At 34.3% G+C, this 22937-nt stretch overlaps 1 protein-coding gene across 6 annotated transcripts in view; it reads right to left on the bottom strand.

The window, feature by feature from the left end:
* Positions 1–22937, bottom strand: part of BCAS3 (BCAS3 microtubule associated cell migration factor) — a 787317-nt gene that overhangs the window by 485597 nt on the left and 278783 nt on the right. For all 6 annotated transcript variants that reach the window (XM_051994106.1, XM_051994105.1, XM_051994107.1 and 3 more), the window contains exon 14: positions 17733–17866. In XM_051994106.1, coding sequence (XP_051850066.1) covers positions 17733–17866 — 134 coding nt within the window. The remainder of the gene's footprint in view (positions 1–17732; positions 17867–22937) is intronic.

The following is a 22937-nucleotide window of genomic DNA, read 5'->3' as shown; positions in this document are numbered from 1 at the left end:
CTTCTCCAGGGTCACATGGCTTGTAAGTGTCTGAGTGGAAATTTGAATTTAAGATGATCAGTCTTCTTCATTCCCATCTGGCATTCTATGATGCTACCTAGATGCCTCAAATACCAGTTACTGGTCTATAATTACGAGTTGATTTTCTCAAAGGGGCTTACCTTAGAAAAGATGAGAAGCAGGAAATCCTGAAACTAATAGCAAATTTGGAGATTATTTCATTTTACAAATCAGGAAACTAAAACCCAAGGAGAGAAATTAACTTGTACATGATTACACAGTAAATCAGGAACAGAGCAAGCCTGGTACACAAGTCTTTGACACCTACTTCACTATAACTAATCAATCTGGAAGAACATCGCAGCATATCAAAGGTATAAGTTTCACCAAACTTAGTAAGTACATAATTCACAAATCCAATGGCACAGACTACATTCTATGCATCACCCTGAAACCAAATGAATCACAAGATCTACAAAAATCTTTAATGTTTCCCCAGTGTCTACTAAAACATTTATATTACACTAATTGTTTGAAGATGTTAAATCCTACTGTTTGGGGGAAAGGGGGAAAAGGAGCTGAATTACTTTTTGCCTGCCATATTATCCTACATAAAATTATTTTAAAGGATATAAAAATAAAAGTGTCTTAAAATATTGTAAAATAAATATGTATGCATATAAAGTAAATATCCATGCCATATGTGAAACTCAAACTGATTACCATGCATAAACATTACCCAGAGCACAGCAGAAACACTAAATAATGGGCAAGCTACTGAGGTCTGGAAATGGAAAGGAATTCTGCAATAGATGAGATTTTTTGAGAGTTTTTCTCTATCTCCTCATTGCTCAGTGTAGTGCTTGGCATGTAAAGGTGCTTAATAAATGCTCATTTGATAAGAGGTAGAGGGGCTGGGAAAAACCTGAAGAACAAGAGCAGATAACACAACTCCAATAATGAATAACACTGAGACATTTCTATAAAAACAGGTCTTGCATTTTGTATTACATTTGACATAATGGAGATAGTGAGAGGTGACATCAAGGTGGTGGAGTGAATTAAGCATTTAGTTCTCTCAACCCAATCCTCTAAACCACAGGTTCTTAAATTGTGGAATGCAACCCCAAATGGAGTTGCAAAACTGAATGTGGGGGCCAAAAAAAATTTGGCAAAAGTAAAAGGTATCAATCCCCCCAAATTTAACTTTTTATGTAAAAATTTAAAAGTACATCCATTTCATTACTATGCAAATTTGCTTTCATCTTTAATAAATGGTACAACTATATGTATAACAAAGAATTGTTTTAAAAGAAATTTCTTTATAACCTGCTATCAATAAATATTTGATCTGTGTACCTATTTTATATACTTACATATGGGGGATACATAAAAATTGCTTAGGCAAAAAGGTGAAAAAAGTTTTAAGAAGCTCTCCTCTAAACAACTTTTTAAAAAATTCTTCAAATCAAATTTGAAGGAGAATAATTAGCAAAAATCACAGCATTTCATTTTTCTACCCCAAGACAGTTTGGGAAAACAGAATCTGCAAATATTTGGTTAAGAGTTAGACCATGGAGTAGATTGTGGAGCCTGGAGATCCAGTAACAATAGCAGTTGCAAAAGTAACACCAGAAAAACTCAAGGCTAAGGGAATTAAACATTTTGTTAGGGAGATGTTACAAAGGACTCTGGTGTTAGTCTGGAACACAGGGTGAGACATTATCTGGGACTTCTTTTGTCCATTACTCAAATCCAGGTTGCAGTTCCAGAGTCTAGAGGAGTACTTTTGGTTTGCAGTGGCAAGTCAACAAAAGCCCTACCTAGATAAGAAGCAAAGTATAGGCAGGAGGATAATAACTAGAACCCTATCGAGATCATATCTTGTTGGAAACATAGAAAATGTACATAATTGCACATCTAGTTAACTGCTACTCTCAACTCCAGAGGTGAGCTTACTGTCACTCAAACATAAAAAACAAAATCAAGAAATAGACTGGAAAAATGAGCAAAGTAGAAAAAGAATTTTGAGCATAAAAAGCTACCATGCAAATATTTATAAACAAAGACTCAAAGAAAAAAAATGCAGATTGTACACATTCTTCCTAAAAGAGCTAAATAGAGTAGCTGGTGTTTTTTAAGAGAAAAAACATGATTTTAAAAATCAAATAAGAATTGTAAAGGATAAAGTGGGAGAAGAAATTAGAGGAACTAATTAGAATTAAAAAAGATAGAGGCAAAAAATCTCAAAGAAGAAAACAGTTCCTTAAAAATTATAATTGATCAACTGGAAGCTAATGATTCCATGAGACATCAAGAAACAATAAAACCAAGTCAAAAGACTGGAAAAATGAAAGAAAATGTAAAATTTTTCATCAGAAAAGCAACAGACTGGAAAATGGATTAAGAAGGGATAATTTAAAAAGTAATCAATTACCTTGAAGTCATGATCAAGAAAGAACCAAGGAGGAGGAGGAGGAGGAGGAGGAGCATTAAGAGAATAAAGGAATAGAGATAATTGGGAAGTAAGTTTTATGACTCTTATTATATATTTTAATTATTAAGAACAAGGTTAGGTGTTAGACTAACACTTCATGTATATACAAGATAAGGTCAAAATAGATATAAGATTTAGGTTTAAAGAATGTTACCATAAATAAATTAGGGGAGCATGGAAAAATGAATATATCAGATGTATTGATAAGGAAAGAAGTTATGAACAAAAAAGAAATGGAGAGGATTACAAAAAGTATAATAGAAAATTTTGATAATATGAAAATTTAAAAGTTTTGTACAATAAAACTAATGCAACCAAAATTAAAAAGAAAATTGTAAACTGGCTGCCTAAGGGAGGAGGTATGGGGAAGGAAGAAAAAAATTTGAAACACAAGGCTTTGCAAGAGTGAATGGTAAAAACTATCTATGCATATGTTTTGAAAATTAAAAGCTTTTAAAAAGATTTTCATTTTTACTATATGCTATACTTTCTTTTATTCTAATAAAGTAGCTATCATTAATTTTAAAAAAAGAAAATTGTAAGAAAAAATTAAAGTAAATTTCTGTGATAAAGGCCTCATTTCTCTTAGGCAAGGACCCACACTTAACACCATATACCAAGATAAGATCAAAATGGGTCCATGATCTAGGCATAAAGAACGAGATTATAAATAAATTAGAGGAACATAGGATAGTTTATCTCTCAGACTTGTGGAGGAGAAAGAAATTTGTGACTAAAGATGAACTAGAGATCATTACTGATCACAAAATAGAAAATTTTGATTATATCAAATTAAAAAGCCTTTGTACAAACAGAACGAATGCAAACAAGATTAGTAGGGAAGCAACAAACTGGGAAAACATCTTTACAATTAAAGGTTCTGATAAAGGCCTCATTTCCAAAATATATAGAGAACTGACTCAAATTTATGAAAAATCAAGCCATTCTCCAATTGATAAATGATCAAAGGATATGAACAGACAATTTTCAAATGATGAAATTGAAACTATTACCACTCACATGAAAGAGTGTTCCAAATCACTATTGATCAGAGAAATGCAAATTAAGACAACTCTGAGATACCACTACACACCTGTCAGATTGGCTAAGATGACAGGAAAAAATAATGATGAATGTTGGAGGGGATGCGGGAAAACTGGGACACTAACGCATTGTTGGTGGAATTGTGAACGAATCCAACCATTCTGGAGAGCAATCTGGAATTATGCCCCAAAAATTATCAAACTGTGCATACCCTTTGATCCAGCAGTGTTTCTATTGGGCTTATATCCCAAAGAAATACTAAAGAAGGGAAAGGGACCTGTATGTGCCAAAATGTTTGTGGCAGCCCTGTTTGTAGTGGCTAGAAACTGGAAAATGAATGGATGCCCATCAATTGGAGAATGGCTGGGTAAATTGTGGTATATGAATGTTATGGAATATTATTGCTCTGTAAGGAATGACCAACAGGTTGAATACAGAGAGGCTTGGAGAGACCTACATGGACTGATGCTAAATGAAATGAGCAGAACCAGGAGATCATTATACACTTCGACAGTGATATTGTATGAGGATGTATTCTGATGGAAGTGGATTTCTATGACAAAGAGACCTAACTGAGTTTCAATGGATAAATGATGGACAGAAACAGCTACACCCAAAGAAGGAACACTGGGAAAACAAATGTGAACTATCTGCATTTTTGTTTCTCTTCCCGGGTTATTTATACCTTCTGAATCCAATTCTCCCTGTGCAACAGGAGAACTGTTTGGTTCTGCAAATATGTATTATATCTAGGATATACTGCAACATATTTAACATATATAGGACTGCTTGCCATCTTGGGGGGGGGTGGAGAGAGGGAGGGGAAAAAACGAAACATAAGCGAGTGTAAGGGATAATGTTATAAAAAAAATTACCCTGGCATGGATTCTGTCAATACAAAGTTATTATTAAATAAAATAAAATTTAAAAAAAAAGAAAAAAGAAAAAAAAAAGGCCTCATTTCTCGAGTATATCATGAACTGAGGCAAATTTATTAAGATATGAATCATTTCTCATTTGATGATTGTTCAAAGAATTATGGTCAAGTAGTTTTCAGAACATTTGAGGATATCAAAACAAAAATTAACTATCCTCAAATACTTTCAGGAACGGATCACTTACTACCTCCAGACTGGATTTCTATGAAGTACAACTGACGTGATGCTGTGCTGCTTCTCACCATCTGTATCTGCCCAGAGCTGAACTTCATTTTATGAATACAAAGAATCTATATCTCCCCCAGTTCTTGAAAAAATTAACCCATTTATCTTTGAAAATTTTTTTTCCCCAAGTACTCAACCTGATTGATTTGTAACTGAGTGAATGCAAACTAGTACACTTAACTACAGGGCTCAGACCATGTTTCAACTTTTTATTCCACCTAGTCACTGGTTATCATGTCATGAGACTCTCCCATCTTTCCATCTCTTGATCTTGGGAACAATAATAAAATAAATACTGTTAATGCTCCTAGAAAGTGGCACCAACTGAATATCCCATATATCAATTCACCAATTTCATGACTTTTTTCCTATTATCTTATAAGAACCATCTTCTCTCATTAAAATGGACATTACTTTAGAGAAGACATTTCCTTTAGTAGTTGAATTTCCAGTGCTAAATACGGAGCCTGGCATGTAGTGATTAATAAATGTATGTTGAATGATTGATTTGTCACCCTTGTGTTAAAAAATATTCAATGACTTCCCAATACTAAGAAAAAGAAGGAAATTCTTGAATCTATAGCATTTAAAGACCTCCACAATCCAATTTGGCTTTACTTTTCATGTATTTCATCCTTTTCATGCACTACATTCCAGGCAAACTGGTCAGCTATTCTCTGTACATGTACCTGAATCTGAACCTTTACAATAACACATGCTCCCTATGTAAGAATGCACTTCCTCCACACCTTTACTTCATAGAATCCTAAGCTTCATTCAAAGCAAAGCTCAGGTGCCATTGCTTAAAAGAAGCCTTTCCAAATTACATTAGTTATTCATCAGTTCATCTCCTCTAGAAATTACAATGTATAGGCTAAGGGTTCATGTGACTATGTAGATGTTCTATGTCCCCCATACTTGAAACTCCTTAAAATTAGAGACTGTTTCCTTATTGTCTTTGTATGCTAGGGCTAAGTACAATGATTTAGCACACAGTAAATAATAAATATTTGCTGATTTGAATTTGTTGAAAATCTGCCATGTTTTTATAAGGATTTATTTTTCCTAAAAGTTAAATTTTCAAAAGATTAATACATAATTGAAAGTTTTCATTGGCTGCAAAAGTTAACAGAAATTGTACTGTTATCTAAATTTTTAAACTATTGTGAAGTAGATAATATACTCTCTTACTTGAAGAACAACACTAAAGAGATGCTTATTACTTAGGAAACTGACTTGCTGAAAAAATACATTTTTTTTGTTTATATACTTTCACCTGATGAATTATGAATTATGACTATTATTCATTCCCAATTTAAAATATCACAGGCTAATTTAGAGAATGATGGCATGCAATAAAAGTTCACTAAGTATATTCAGACTTTTGAGACAACACAATTACATATGTCCTTTAATAACACAAGATTTTCAGATTTGTAGTGGCATAAAGATAAGGAAATATTTTAATATGTGGGCCACCTCAAGTAACTTCACCAGGTTGGTCAGTGATTAATAGGAACCACAGCAATGTCTAGTTTATAAAAAATAAGAAAAAAAAATAAGGAAATGGTATTTATGTTTAAAAACTTAAATACTGTTCTTAATGAATGAACAAATGGAATTTTCTGAATTGTTCTCAATCTCTTTTAATCTTTCTGTCCCTTTCCCTTTTATTTATTCGCTCTCTGTCATGTGTATTTCTCTCCTCTACTTCCCTTCTATTTCCCTATTTTCTCTTTTCTCTCCCTTCCCACCCTGAATTTCTCCATAGTAGAACTTCTGTGCTCTCACTTTCTTTCTGTATGGGTATATGTGTATACAAACACACACACATAATATAGTCTTATAGTTTATAAATCAAAACAGTCCGTGCATTAAATATAATCATATTTTTAGCTGTCAGAAATTCAAATCTACAATTCTTTTGTAAATTTAGACTTGTAAGTTGAACTTATGTAAACAAGGTATTTCAAAAAGACTTAATGCAGATTTAAGTTTAAGTAGTTTAAATATTCATTAAGACTTGTGGTACACTATACTAAGCATGTGTATTTCATAAACCATGGTTTTTCACACACTTGTTATTTTTTAATAAATGACTTAGAAAAATATAGATCTGGAGAAGAACATAAGGCATCTAGAGAGATCTGGTCCTAAATTTTCTCACTAAAGATAATCAACCCCTAACTTAAATTGTGGAAGGTCTCATTTTGGAATTCTGTTCAACAACTGTAGTTACTGCTTAATGTGAAGGAGGAGGGAAATCATTATTTATTGAAAGCTTACAACGTACCAAGCTCTAAATTGTGTAGTTTACCAGGACTTTATTTGATCCTCCAAACAACATTGGGAGATGAGAGCTTTTATTTGTAGTGATTTTTTCTCTAAAATATAATTGTTCTCTGGAAGCAGGTTTCTTGGGGAGCTTCTGGAGGCAGCCTTAGTTTCAGTTCAGTGTAATAATCACCTCAAATACAGCCAACTATTAAAGTCCAATCCTTTATTATCTCTTCCAAAATAGCCTGGTTAGCTTTCCTTGGTTCTGAGAGCTCGTGTTGCTAGTCCTTTGCCTCTGCCAGCTTCAGCCTCCAGCTCCCTCTGAATCCAAAGCTTCCAGCCAGCACAATGGTGGAATATCAAGTGGATCTGACTCCTCCTCCAAGAGAGTGGGCTTGTGAGAGCTGTGACTTGTGAATCTCCTCCACTGAATCCTGACTTGTGAATCCCTTTCCCTTCTTTAGTATTTCTTTGGGATATAAGCCCAATAGAAACAGATCCAGCAGTGTTTCTACTGGGCTTATATCCCAAAGAGATACTAAAGAAAGGAAAGGGACCTGTATGTGCCAAAATGTTTGTGGCAGCCCTGTTTGTAGTGGCTAGAAGCTGGAAAATGAAAGGATGTCCATCAATTGGAGAATGGTTGGGTAAATTGTGGTATATGAATGTTATGGAATATTATTGTTCTGTAAGGAACGACCAGCAGGATGAATACAGAGAGGACTAGCGAGACTTACATGAACTGATGCTGAGTGAAATGAGCAGAACCAGGAGATCATTATATACCTTGACAACGATACTGTTTGAGGATGTATTCTGATGAAAGTGGATCTCTTCGATAAAGAGAGCCTTAATTGATCAAAGATGGACAGAAGCAGCTACACCCAGAGAAAGAACACTGGGAAATGAATATAAACTGCTTGCATTTTTGTTTTTCTTCCCGGGTTATTTATACCTTCTGAATTCAATTCTCCCTGTGCAACAAGAAAACTGTTCGGTTCTACACACATATATTGTATCTAGGATATACTGCAACCCATTCAACATGTAAAGGACTGCTTGCCATCTGGGGGAAGGGGTGGAGGGAGGGAGGGGAAAAACTGGAACAGAAGTGAATGCAAGGGATAATGCTGTAAAAAATTACCCTGGCATGCGTTCTATCAATAAAAAGTTATTTAAAAAAAGATTTCATAAAACAAACTATCTAGTAACATCTTAATATAAGATGATGTAGCTCCATTAAGAGTGAAACCTTTTTTCAAAAAGTTAATTTTTTCCAAATCAAAAAGAGCATATCTTTTTTGACCTGAAGAGTCTCTTCAATCACAGGATATGCATTTATTAAATCAGATACATCTTGCCCTTCATTTTTTGCCTTAACTAATACCTTTTCTAATCCTGTAACAGGTTGCTTCATAGGTGATACTGTTTGTGTCACTGCCTCTCACCCTCCTGTTTCTCCCTCCACCCATGAAGGGTTAATTGAGGGAGGGAGGTCAGGGGAATGATCTAATTTCTCCTGCTGTGAATTCTTATCGGATTCTTCATCCTTTTCACCTAGTTTAGTTGGCACCTCTCCCTCCTGCTCTTTCTTCTTTTTCTCTATTCTAAAACTTATATAATTTCCGAAACCCAGTCATATTAAATTATATGTATTAAGTGTGTCTTTGGAAATTGAGTCAGGTCCATTTTTATTGTAGAATTGACAAAGTTCCTCTCCTCCTAATTTTCACTCATTTAGATCCAATTCTTTTTCCATAGAGAACCAAGGAGATATGTACTGTACAATTTCTAAAAGTTCAGTGATCTGCTCCAAAATTATAATCAAATCTTGGCTTTTCATAACCCTGACAATGCTCTCTAAACATTTTCCTTGAAGAAAAGGCTGTTTTCTAAATATCTGTCCCATTTCAGCTGAAATTCTACTTTAGCTATTTAACAAAGTTTTCTTGTTGTACTCAACCTAATTTCTGGGTCACAGATAAAGGTCCTTGGTCCCACACTCAGGCGCCAAAATGTAATGTTCTCTTCTCTAAAATATAATCATTCTCTGGGAGCAGGTTTCTTGGGGAGCTTCTGGAGGCAGTCTTAGTTTCAGTTCAGTGTAATAATCACCTCAAATGCAGCCAGCTGTTAATGTTCAGATCCTTTATTATCTCTTCCAAAATAGCCTGGTTAACTTTCCTTGGTTCTGAGAGCTCGTGTTGCTAGTCCTTTGCCTCTGCCAGCTTCAGTCTCCAGCTCCCTCTGAATCCAAAGCCTCCAGCCAGCACAATGGTGGAATATTGAGTAGATCTGACTCCTCCTCCAAGAGAGTGGGCTTGTGAGAGTTGTGACTTGTGAATCTCCTCCACTGAATCGTGACTTGTGAATTTCCCGAAGTCTCTAGTTGGCTTATGGAAGTTCCTTATATATGATCTCTTAAAGGTGTGAACTCTAAAGGTGTGAGAAGTATGAACTCTAATGTGTGAATTCTCCCAAAGGTATGGACTTCAAAGGTATGAACCAAGTACATAAGCATTGTTTCTATCAACTCCAGTGACCTAGCACCCTGTTTCAAGTTCTGGCCCATAACAATTATTACCTTCATTTAGAAATTGAAGAAACTGAGGCAATCAGAAGTTAAAGAGTCTGTAACTAGATCGTGTTTTCCTAACTCTAGCCCCAGTACTCTATCTCTATCCCAGCTGTCTCTAGCTAGTACTAGTGGGGCCTATCACAGTTCATAGCTCCATATTTTAAGACTCCCAAATATAGAGGGAAGATTCTGGAAAGACATTAAGAATAGATGAGAAAATTCCAAGCTCTCCAGATTTTCCCTGAAAATGGAATAAAATTGTATCTCAAGGTGAACATAGACCAGTGAAAAACAAATAAGATTTGAGGAAAAAGAGGGGTCTTCCTGAGCCAACTTGAGAAGATCCAAAGAAAGACTTCAGGATCATAGTTTAACTGATGTGAAGCATAAATACTTCCAGGCTAGCTATGAAAAACAGCAAACTGAAAGTCCAGGGGCTAGTTGGGTTTAGAGGAAGGGTAAGCCCAAAATACAGGAACATTCACTTCCAGGACAGCCTGTGAAATCAGGGGAAGCCTGGGAAGACTAAGGATACCTTTGCTGAAAAGGAATGCCAGACCCAGTTGTTCAGAGAGCTGGTCGTGGGTGAGAAGAAAGCAGCACATTTAGTGAGTATAAAAGCAGTGGGATAGGAACACTGTTGGCTGCTGGCACTTGCAGAAGGGTGGAGCTTTTGGTTTGGGGTTCCAGGTGAGAGAAATAATAATTCATCTGGATCACTACTGTATTTCAATCAAGTATTAATCAACTTGATAGAATTATATCAAAGTTCTGTATATAAAGCCCCAGACCTGTGAGCTGCAGATTCTAAATTCATGTAGCTAATTACAGGATATTAAATAAAGATCTTCCACCCTTACTTTATCTTGTGGTGGTGACCAAGCCCAGCATGGCAGAGATCATGGCACTCAAATTTTAGCCTATATATTATATGTTAATCAATGAAATCACTGTTCTATATTGTAATAATTGTATACAGCATAATCATAATCCTATAAAAGTATAGCCCTAAGGAAAGGTGGCATGATCTGTGGATCATGAAAGATCTGAGGTCCACTTTATTAGAAAGGACCATGGAACCTCTAAAAACGTGCCACTGGCTCAGACTCTGCCTCAGTCTCTCTTATTATAGGTAGGATAATTTTAATCCTCACATAGGTCAGAAAGGGAACCTAAAGTGAAGTTAGAGACAGATCTCCCACTTCAGGATTAGAGATGGTTACACTAATAGTTCTCATTAAAAAAAAAAAAATGAACAGACAAAGAAGAAAGAATTTAATCCTGAAAACCTACAATGGGAATAGAGAAGATTGGGGTTCATCTTTAGAGGATAACGAAGTAAAAAAAGCCTCATCTATCCCAAAGAGTAATGCTAAATGGTAACTTACTCAGAAAGAACTTATAGAAGAACTCAAAATAGACTTCAAAAATTAAATGAGAGAGACTAAGGAAAAACTTGATTGATAAGACAGATGAACAAACAAACAAAAAATACACAAATTAATGAATGAAATGAATAAGTGAATAAAGATTACCCAAGAAAAATAAGATTATGGGGAAAAAAACAACCAACTAGAAAAGAAGACAGAATCTTTGAAAAGAAAATAATTCTTTGAAAATTAGAATTGGGCAAGAGGAAGCCAGTGAAGCTATAAGAAACTGAGAGATAACAAAACAAAATATAAAGACAAAAAAAAAAAAATCCTATAAGAAAAACAACAGATCGGAAAACACATCAAGAAGAAAAATATAAGAATAATTGGACTACTTGAAAATTGAAAAAAAAAGAACCTTGACACAATAATGCAAGAAATAATCAAAGAAAATTATAATGGGGCAATAGAACATGAGGGGAAAGTAGATAACAGAAAAAAATCACTGATCACAAAAAGATCCTACATGAAATCTCATAGCAATATTATTGCTAAATTTTGAAACTCCCAAATCCAAGAGAAAATTATATAAGAAACAACAACAAACAATTTAAATATGCTGAAGCTATAATTATAATTGTACAGGATTTATCAGCAGCTACAATAAAAGACTCTGGGTTCTGGAATAATATATATTGACAAGCAAAAGAACTAAACTTACAGCCAAAAATATCATATCCAATGAACAAACAATTTTTAGACGAAGAAATTGAAACTATTTCGAATCATATGAAAAGGTACTCTAAATCATTATTGATGAGAGAAATGCAAAGTAAGACAACTTTGAGATACCACTACACACCTCTCAGATTGGTTAAGATGACAGGAAAAGATAATGATGAATGTTGGAGATGTGGGGAAACTGGGACACTGATACATTGTTGGTGGAACTAGGAATGGATCCAACCATTCTGGAGAGCAATTTGGAACTATGCTCAAAAAGTTATCAAACTGCATACCCTTTGACACAGCAGTATTACTACTCGGCTTGTATCCCAAAGAGATCTTAAAGGAAAGAAAGGAGCCCAAATATGCAAAACTGTTTGTGGCAGGCCTTTTTGTAGTATCTAGAAACTGGAAACTGAGTGGATGCCCATCAGTTGGGGAATGGCTGAATAAATTATGGGATATGAATGTTATGGAATATTGTTGCTCTGTAATGACCAGCAGGATGATTCCAGAGAGACTTGGAGAGACTTACATGAGTTGATGCTAGGTGAAATGAGCAGAACCAGGAGATCATTGTACACGGCAACAACAAGACTATATGATGATCAATTCTAGCATTTCCCTCTTTCTGTTATTGTTTGCTTACATTTTTTTTTTCCTTCTTAGGTTTTTTTTTTCTTTCTAGATCTGGTTTTTCTTGTGCAGCAAGATAACTGTGTATATATATATATATATATATAGGATTTAACATATTTAACATGTTTTGGACTACCAGCCTTCTAGGGGAGGGAGTGAGGAGAAAGAGGGGAAAATTTAGAAGAGAAGGTTTTGTAAGGGTCAATGTTGAAAAAATTATCCATGCATATGTTTTGTAAATAAAAAGCTATAATTAAAAAAAATTATATCCAGTAAAACTAGCCATGTTATTGAATTGAAAAAAAAAAAGACATTTAATAAACTTGCAGATTTTTAGGACTTTATCTCAACCAAACCTGAACTCAACAGAAAATTTAACATATAAGAGCCAATATGAAAGATTAATTTCAAGGGACTCAATAAGGACAAATTGTTTATGTTTTTTACACAGAAATGTATGCCATACTAACGACTGACATCAGTAATTCCATAGCTCTAAAGAAAAATTGGGGCAGAAATGAGTATGATCTGACTCTAAAAAGCAAAACTGTATATCTATCTATCCCATAAAAGGTATAGCATCTTTCAAAATCTGTAAAGAAATAAGGTAAGAGAATAGAATAAGGTAGGATATAGAAGGGCATGTAGATTTATGGCAGTGGAATAAGGTATATAGATTAATGGGAAAGGGATCAAGAGGGAGGGAAGGGATAGTAAGCATAAAGTAGGGCACAGAAGAGTGTTTAGATTAATTGGAGTGAGATAAAGTGTGTAGATTAATGAAAATGGGATAAAGAGGAAAGGAAAAGATTAGAGGAGAAATTAAGGGAGGGATCCATGGTGGAGGAAAGAAATGAAGGAAGTTAAGTAATAGCAAGGCAAGTTAAGGATTAGAATTAAAGTAAAAGAGTTATTAGAAACAATAAATAAGATATGCACAAATGCAATGCAAGGATCAAGAGTAGAATTCATTAGGAAAAAATAAGTGCTAATAATCATTGATTTCAGACAAAGTCAGACATAAAGAATCAATCAAGAAAGAAATCTACATTATATGTTAGACATATTAATATCATTTTAGATACATGAAAAAATAATAAATAAAATCAAAACCAAAAGAAATAAAAAAAAAAAAAAAGAATAAAAAGACAAAAAAAAAAAAAAATCCCCATACACAATGACATTAGATAAGTGGGGCGGTGCTGTACACACTCATCAGCCTCACTCTCTCTTCTTGGGTCTCTGAAATCCAATGGCAGGACAAATATCAGGACAACTGACAGTAGCCGAGATATAGTGGAGAACCTTGGCATTTTTTATGTCTGACCCGCTTCTGCGTGCTTCTTATGCCTGCTTCAGTCACCTTTATACACAATGACATTTCTCTTACATTGAACAACCCCATTACTAATCCTGATCCTTCAAATAAATGCATCCTGTCCTTAGTTTTTGATTCCTTCCCTGCTAAGAGGTTTGTTTTCTTGTTGGATCTATGTCTCATGCTAGAGAGTATGCAAAGATGGAAGATAATAGATTATCTTCAGAATGTATATATGTTATTATAGTTGTCTGTCTGTCTGTCTGTCTCTCTCCCTTTCTCTATGTTCCTTCTTCCCTCTCTCCTTCTCTCTTTTCCTCTTCCTCATTTCTTCCTTTCATTAGTGATTCTAGCATCCTGAAGTCATTCATTCTCCTCACATCACCAATCCAGAAAAACTGGCATCCACTGAATTTTGTTTCCCGGACTTGAGCGAAATAAAAAAGAAAGCTGAAAATATGCTTTAAAATATGTATGTATACTTCTCACCACAAAGCTGTGGACATACTATAAGACATTCCCTTAAAGCTCCATGTAACTATCAAATGGTTTCAATTTAGTAAATACTAACCAGCAGGATCTTTTCCCTTTCTCTTTTGGCAATTAAAGGTACTAATTGTGTTCTGTTTGGTTGGACTGTTTTGATACTTTCAGAGAAATATTTTTTAACTGGTAGACATTTATCTGATTTATATTTCTTTCAAGAATAATTCTGCTTTGCATCTTATGTTCAAAGAGAATCTTGCTTTCAGTGAGACATTTTATTGAAGCTGAATAATACTACAATACTGTTTGAGTACCCATAAGGTTTCTACCCATATTATGACTTAACTGCCGAAAACAAGGAATATTTTTCTTACAACATATGTGCTTTATAAGGAAAATTGTTGTCAGATGCAGATGATATCCCAAGTCACAGACCACAAAACAACTTAATTCAACATAATTAGATCCACACACTTGATTTTTTTGCAGCTTGATTAAAGCACCCTCAATAGTTTTAACTAAATCTAGAATAATTTGATTGTAAAGAAATGAAAAAGCAAGTAGATCAAGTGTTACAAATATTTTTAACTATATGATACATATCATTTATGAATTCCTATCTAAGTCTAAAAGGATCCTCAATAGGAAAGTTGTAAAAAATAATATACTTGGTGGCCAAGTCAGGGTGCTTGCATTTTGAGGTTTTGTGGTTAAAAAACTGTGACAAAATCTTAACTCAGTGGTCAAATTACATAGCTGTTCAAATTCTTAGTTTTTTGAGCTGTAAAATGGGAACACGGTACTCCCATTTTACATTCACTGATACACTGCTTCAGGAATAGGGGATCCAAACAGTTAAAAAGTCCTCACAGGTATTACAAATAAGTTAAAGAAACAGAATAAACACACGGAAAGACAAACAATGTAAAATAATGTATAATATGTGGTACAGATAATGTAGATTATAGGCACTGAGTTATATGGAATGTTCAGAATAAACCAGCACTTCTGGGGTAAGGACTTGCTGAGACCATTCCATCCACCTTTGGTGTCAGCTTGATTCACCCAACTCCTTCCTATGGCTCCAAGAAGCTGTAGCATGTGCAGTGGCACAAATTGGCAAACTCTCCCAATAGAAGAGCTAACCCAGGTTAAGGAAAAAAGACAGGTCTCAAACCTGTCAGTGGGTTAGGTGATGTCTACCCCAAGCATGTGAAAACTTCTCCCAGTGGAATGAACAGATGAAATATTTTCTAATGAAAAAATATCCAAAAATCATAAAGGTGGCTGAAGCAAGCATAAGAAGCACACAGAACTGGGTCAGACATAAAAAATGCCAAGGTTCTCCACTATATCTCGGCTACTGTCAGTTGTCCTGATATTTGTCCTGTCATTGGATTTCAGAGACCCAGAAAGAGAGAGTGAGGCTGATGAGTGTGTACAGCACCGCCCCACTTATCTAATTTACCCCCTAAGTCAAGATATCGCTTGGATATCGCTTGGGATGACACTGGTTCTCTTTGAAAATGAAGATCCCACAAAAGTAACAGGAATTCAGAGAAATGGAGAGCTCATCAGAGACTACTAAGTTGTAGGAAGAATTATTCACTTGTTAAAATTTTGTAAATGAGTCAAGTTTTAATATGCTGGAAGCATTTCACATTATTATTTTTATTCCATTTCAAAATATTATTGCTAGAATTATTCATATCAACACAATTTCAGGTCTTAATTTATAACATGTTCCTATTACAAAAGAATTACCTCTTAGTAACAAAGTCTGGAAACAAATATGAAGGAAAATATAGCCCAATAGACCACTAAATCATTGTGTGTTCATTCACTTGCTTGGAAAATTAATATAATTTCTATCCCTTCAATGTTGATAAAAACAACACTAAGAACAATGTTTCATTGATGCATGGCATCACAAAATGCCAAAGATGAAAGGGAGAGCAGTGACAATTGAACACACCTGATGACAAAAAGAATCCTCCTAATCATATATATGGTCATCTAGCCATTCCTTGAAGATTTCTATGGAAAGGTAAAAATGCCCTTTCCAAAGAAGTCCATTCTATTTGTCAACAGTTCTAATTGATAAGATTTTCCTTAAATGAAGTTGTACGTCCAAAAATTTGCCTTTTTGAAACTTTAACCACTTCTCTAGTTTTGCCCTAAGAAGCCAAGGAAGGCAAGTCTAAATCCATTATTCTTGTTCTTGTAAAAAGCTGTCATGTTTGTCAATTTTTTTTTCATGTCTAGGTTAAAAATCCCCAAGAATTTCAGCTGACACTAATCTGAAAAGTTCTTTATGATTCTGACACCCTCTGTACACAAAGGAGCTAAGCAATGTCCTCTATAAAAATCCATAGAGAATAATTAATTCCTCTGCAATTAGAGGGAGGTCTTAATAATATTAGATATTTTGGCTACAGCTAATAGAAACACAAAAATAGTAGAGATCATTATCCAATTGGCCTATATATAACTTGAGTTCAAAACAGGAGGAGTCACAGAAATAGTACTGAAATCTCATTTTTGAAAAGATACATTCCAAGAGCATTAGAACTATGAAAAAATGCAAATGCAAACGAAAAACAGGATATGATCTCTACCTTTTAAAGATTCAATGGCATGCTTTGATACCATTATTATTTATCTATTCCTATTTTAGAGGAAAGAAAGTGAGATGGTAAGAAAGAAAAAATCATGTACATGAGATCATGAATATTTAAGGAGACTAATGTAGTAGATATAAATTGTGAATAAGGTTATTCATTCACCTGATAGAACATTGGGAGAAATTAAATAAAAAGTTATGTTTGTAGTACTTGGAATTCTACCCTCCAATTTCTCACTCTTCCCCAGGACAGCTGGTTTGGATAAAATGCTCAATGGTGATAGTTTGGGAAATATGTTGAATGCCAAATTCATCTGACAGAATCAAAAAAGTGAACTGAGGGAAAACCTCCAAGACACATTATACATCTGTAGCTATTAAATCAATATATCTTTCTCAACTATGACAGGAGGGAAGGAAAAGCAGGGGAGAAAATATGAGAAGAGTTCCATAAAGATTCCCATTTAATATATTTATTTGAAATTCAGAAAGCCTGACTTAGGATTTACTATAATACAGAAATCAGAAAGTCTTATTTAGGGGAGGGCAAGACTTCTATCTTTACTACTAATAGTAAAAAACCAATTTTTCTTCATGGTAATTGTCTTTAATAATTTCACATACGTTATAGTTACCTTTTACATTTGAGAATGTTCTCCAAAATGGGGTAACAGTACCAAGAATAGCTTTTTCTTTTTTTTCTTAGATACATTTTGCTTTAGTAGTAGAAAATAAAAAAGGACTGGATTTTGAATGAGGCTTTAACATACTGCTTTAAAAGTAAAGAAACTTGCAGGAGAAAGCTTTAGTAAAACCATACCTTATGGGATCCCCCCAATAGCAGTGTAATATATGAACAAAGATAATAACTCACTGTAATTGTGCAAAATTTTTCTCCAAAAAAAAAACATTTTATAGCTTTTTCACCTTGCTGAAATCCACATTTAGCTGCACTGTGACAAACAATATGGAAGCAAATCAGGAATTAACAACAAAGACATGACTTACTTTGGCTTCGGTCTCTCCCCTATGAAGGGTGTATAAATGATGGACAGCACTCTGTGATGAAGACCACGGATGAGTCAGGATTTGGAAGACATGAAAATCATGACCAAGTGTGTCTGTTGTGACAAGAAGCATACCTGGAAGACAAAAGTCAAGGGAGAAAAACATAAGGTCTTGTCCATAGAGATATTTCCTTTTTTTTTTTTTTTTTTTAAACAAATAACTCTTCTTTATGAAGAATTTAGTCGTCAGGGTTAGAAATTTTCCAGGACATATATTGAAAACTATATGACATTCCTTATGGGAGTTCAAAGTCTACATGCTATATCCATTAATAATAACTGGCAAAAACTATGGCAAATACTTAACAAGTATCAGCAATGCAAGAGTGTGGAGAAGAAATATCATCCCTAGAGGAATGTGAACCTTAAAAAGCTGAGGAAAAGTAATTGTTCTGCAATAATGGAAGAAGAAAATAAAAATAAAGTTAAAAGAACTGGAAGGAAATCAAAAGAATAAAAATGAATTGATAAAGAGTCATTGTATTTATTTCAAATGGCAAGGATTTGGGGCAGAAAAATGATTTGAGCAGAAGTCCTCAGAGCTCTGACCAGCTCTGATAAAGGTATTATTCTGCTCTCTAAGAAATCATCTTTAACTCATTCCCAACTTCAGAGGGTTGTGATGAGGTCCCATGAATGTATAGTACAGAAAGTATTTATAGTTGGATGATGAAACTAAGATAATCTACAAATCCAAAGTCAATTTGTCAATCTTTTTATTGAAGTTCAGAAAGTCTGTTTTTCATGAAGGCAAGATCTGTTGAAATAAAATGGAGGTAGCTCCAGGGATTAGCCAATTCAGGGTGTAAACTTAAAATATGATGGCTTACACATAAGTCATCAGCATTCTTATATATCACTAACAAAACCCAACAGTTAGAGTTACAAAAAGAAATTCCATTTAAAGTAACTACTGATTGTATAAAATATTTAGGAATCTATCTGCCAAGGAAAAATCAGAAACTTTGTGAGCAAAACTACAAAACACTTTCCACACAAATTAAGTCTGATCTAACCAACTGGAAAAATATTAAATGCTCTTGGATTGGGTGAGCAAATATAATAAAGATGACAATACTACCTAAATTAATCTACTTATTTAGCACTATACCAATCAGACTCCCAAAAAACTACTTTGATGAATTAGAAAAAATAACAACAAAGTTCATATGGAAAAACAAAAGGTCAAGAATTTCAAGGGAATTAATGAAAAAAAAAAATCAAATGAAGGTGGCCTAGCTGTACCAGATCTAAAACTATATTATAAAGCAGCAGTTACTAAAACCATCTGGTATTGGTTAAGAAATAGACTAGTTGATCAATGGAATAGGTTAGGTTCAAAGGACAAAACAGCCAATAACTTTAATAATATAGTGTTTGACAAACCCAAAGACACCAGTTTCTGGGATAAGAATGCATTATTTGACAAAAATTGCTGGGAAAATTGGAAATCAGTATGGCAGAAACTAGGCATTGACCCACACTTAACACCGTACACCAAGATAAGGTCAAAATGGATTCATGACCTAGGCATAAAGAATGAGATGATAAATAAATTGGAAGAGCATAGGATAGTTTACCTCACAGACCTGTGGAAGAGGGAGGAATTTATGACCAAAGAAGAACTAGAGATCATTATTGACCACAACATGGAAAATTTTGATTATATCAAATTGAAAAGTTTTTGTACAAACAAAACAAATGCAAACAAGATTAGAAAACATTTTTACAATCAAAGGTTCTGATAAAGGCCTCATTTCCAAAATATATAGAGAATTGACTCTAATCTATAAGAAATCAAACCATTCTCCAATTGATAAATGGTCAAAGGATATGAACAGACAATTCTCAGATGAAGAAATTGAAACTATTTATAGACATATGAAAATATGCTCCAAATCATTATTAATCAGAGAAATGCAAATTAAGACAACTCTGAGATACTACTACACACCTGTCAGATTGGCTAGAATGACAGGGAAAGATAATGTAGAATGTTGGAGGGGATGTGGGAAAACTGGGACATTGATGCATTGTTGGTGGAATTGTGAACACATCCAGCCATTCTGGAGAACAATTTGGAACTACGCTCAAAAAGTTATCAAACTGTGCATACCCTTTGATCCAGCAGTGTTTCTACTGGGCTTATACTCCAAAGAGATACTAAAGAAAGGAAAGGGACCTGTATGTGCCAAAATGTTTGTGGCAGTCCAGATTGTAGTGGCTAGAAGCTGGAAAATGAAAGGATGTCCATCAATTGGAGAATGGCTGGGTAAATTGTGGTATATGAATGTTATGGAATATTATTGTTCTGTAAGGAACGACCAGCAGGATGAATACAGAGAGGACTGGCGAGACTTACATGAACTGATGCTGAGTGAAATGAGCAGAACCAGGAGATCATTATATACCTCAACAACGATACTGTTTGAGGATGTATTCTGATGGAAGTGGATCTCTTCGATAGAGAGAGCCTTAATTGATCAAAGATGGACAGAAGGAGCTACACCCAAAGAAAGAACACTGGGAAATGAATATAAACTGCTTGCATTTTTGTTTTTCTTCCCGGGTTATTTATACCTTCTGAATTCAATTCTCCCTGTGCAACAAGAAAACTGTTCGGTTCTGCACACATATGTTGTATCTAGGATATACTGCAACCCATTCAACATGTAAAGGACTGCTTGCCATCTGGGGGAAGGGGTGAAGGGAGGGAGGGGAAAAATCGGAACAGAAGTGAATGCAAGGGATAATGCTGTAAAAAATTACCCTGGCATGCGTTCTATCAATAAAAAGTTATTAAAAAAAATGATGGCTTAAAGTAAATGAAGTCAAAAAGGGCCATAAAGCACAAAAATATGAAGAACAACTTCTAGGAAAAAACTTTTACTTCTTCTCTCATTCCCCTTTTCTTTATCAATCTATAATCAGGATTCAAAATATTTATGAGAATGTTTCTTAAGGTCTCCTCTCCAACTGTTTATACAGGAAGGGAATACTTTGCTTTTATAAAATCTGTCTTTATGGTTAAATTTAAGATTATAGAAAATACACTTGACAGTCATTCTCATTTACAGCAAATCAATATTACCTTGCTTATCAAAGGAACTTCATAAATTACCTCACTTCCAGCACACCGATATGTTTAAATAAATGAAGGGGAAACTGGGTTATTTGAGCAGTTGTTAAAAAGCATATTTGAAGACATGGACATTGCTCCAATTTTTGATGTCAGTTTGAGGATTTCTTTTAAATGACTTAAGAACTTCAGTTCAATGTGGGTGAGGATAGGGAGGAATTGAAAAGTGCACTGAATCATGAAATCTCAGAGCAGAAGACACTGACAGTCACTTAATCCCAATCATTCAGACTAGAGACACAATTGACCTTTCAAAAAAGAAAGAAATGAAAACAAGAGCATGAAAATAACCTCTCCAACCTTCCTGACAAGGGTCAAGACACTTTACTTGAAGAACTCTAGTGAGTAGCTATCCATTAGGTTTTGAAGCACCCTATTTTGCTTTTGGACAACAACAATTGATAACAACTCAACAATCACACCTCCGTTGGGATGGGTTTACTCTGTGCCCAATAACTTGAACCAACTGAGGGCAGGTAGGTGCTGTATTCTCTTATCATTGATCTAGGGTTTCAACTGTTTGATAACCAATCCTGTTTACAAAATATGTAAAAAGATCAAGTTTTTAATATAGATTACTTTTTTTAAAGTGCGAAGCTATAAAATTTACATATTACTTAAAAAGTCATTACCCCAGGACTAAACTACTTGGTGAGAAGCCTTATTCTCTGTAATTCTTGGGGGAGCCCAACAACATAATAAAATAAACTATTAATCTATTTTTAAAGAATTAGAAAAGCCAAATTATTCATATAAAATAAATCTCCTTTAGTTAATTCATGTGTTTTATATTTTTATAGCATTCATTGATTTCTCTCTGTCACCAGTCTGGTTAGCACTAAACAGGATGAAATCGTTATTGGTAATTCTTCATTTCCTATTCAATTGTAAATTCTCCTTTCCCTGCTTAACAAGTTTACATTTTTCTTCAAAATCACACTAAGGATTACAGGATTTAAAGCTAAAGGGAGAGACTTCAATTAGTATCTGAACTAATGTTCAACCCATTTGTTTTACATCTGAGGAAATTGAGACCCAGAAAGGCTAAGTGACTTGCTCAATAATCTATCAAACTATGGGAGGGAGACAAGGGGAGTGTATGAAGTAATGAGGAGAGTCAAGACACAAGTAACTTCAAGAGTCCATTTTTGCTCTAAATCTACACTATTATCATCTGAGTCCAAGTCCTCAAACTCCCAATTTAATGTTCTTTCCAGTACAACAGGGTTTTTTTTTGTTTGTTTGTTTGTTTCATCTTAATTGGTTTTGAGTTAGTCAATAGGTGACAAATAGATAATACTATAGTTAGCATTAGTTGCCCTTAGTGGAGTGTCAGTTCTAGCAACATTCAAGGTAAAGGCAACCTATAAACCACAGTAAATGGAGTAGGTATAAAAATTATATTGGATGGCTAAGTAGATAGAAAAGAGTTCCTATCAGACCATTTCCAATAATCTTGTGATGAAGAGAGCCATTTGCATCTAGAGAGAAGACTATGGGAACTGAGTGTGGTTCACAGCATAGCATTTTCACTCTTTTTGTTGTTGTTTGCTTGAATTTTATTTTCTTTCTCATTTTTTTCAGTCTGATTTGATTTTTCTTGTGCAGCAAAATAACTGTATAAATATGTATGCATATATTGGATTAACATATATTTATGCCATGTTTAACATATATTGGACTACCTGCCATTTAAGGGAGGGGATAGGAAGGGGGGGGGTGGGGAGGGACTGAAACAAAAGGTTTTGGAAGGGTTAATGTCACAGAATTATCCATACATATGTTTTGAAAAATAAAAAGCTTTAATTAAAAAAAAAAATAATTCCTAAAAGGACATAAGGAAGAAGTAGTTGACAGCAGAAGCAGTCAATGAAAATGAGATTACAGAGTTCACTCTTGAAAGTGAATGCTCTGGATTCTGTCAATATAAAGTAATTATTAAATAAAAATTAAAATAAAATAAAATAAAATAAATTTAAAAAAAAAAAGAAAAGAAAGTGAATGCTC

The sequence above is a fragment of the Antechinus flavipes genome, chromosome 4 (assembly GCF_016432865.1).
Source record: "Antechinus flavipes isolate AdamAnt ecotype Samford, QLD, Australia chromosome 4, AdamAnt_v2, whole genome shotgun sequence".
Taxonomy (NCBI): domain Eukaryota; kingdom Metazoa; phylum Chordata; class Mammalia; order Dasyuromorphia; family Dasyuridae; genus Antechinus; species Antechinus flavipes.
Note: the sequence above shows the minus strand (reverse complement) of the source record. Positions and strands in the feature narration are given on the sequence as shown.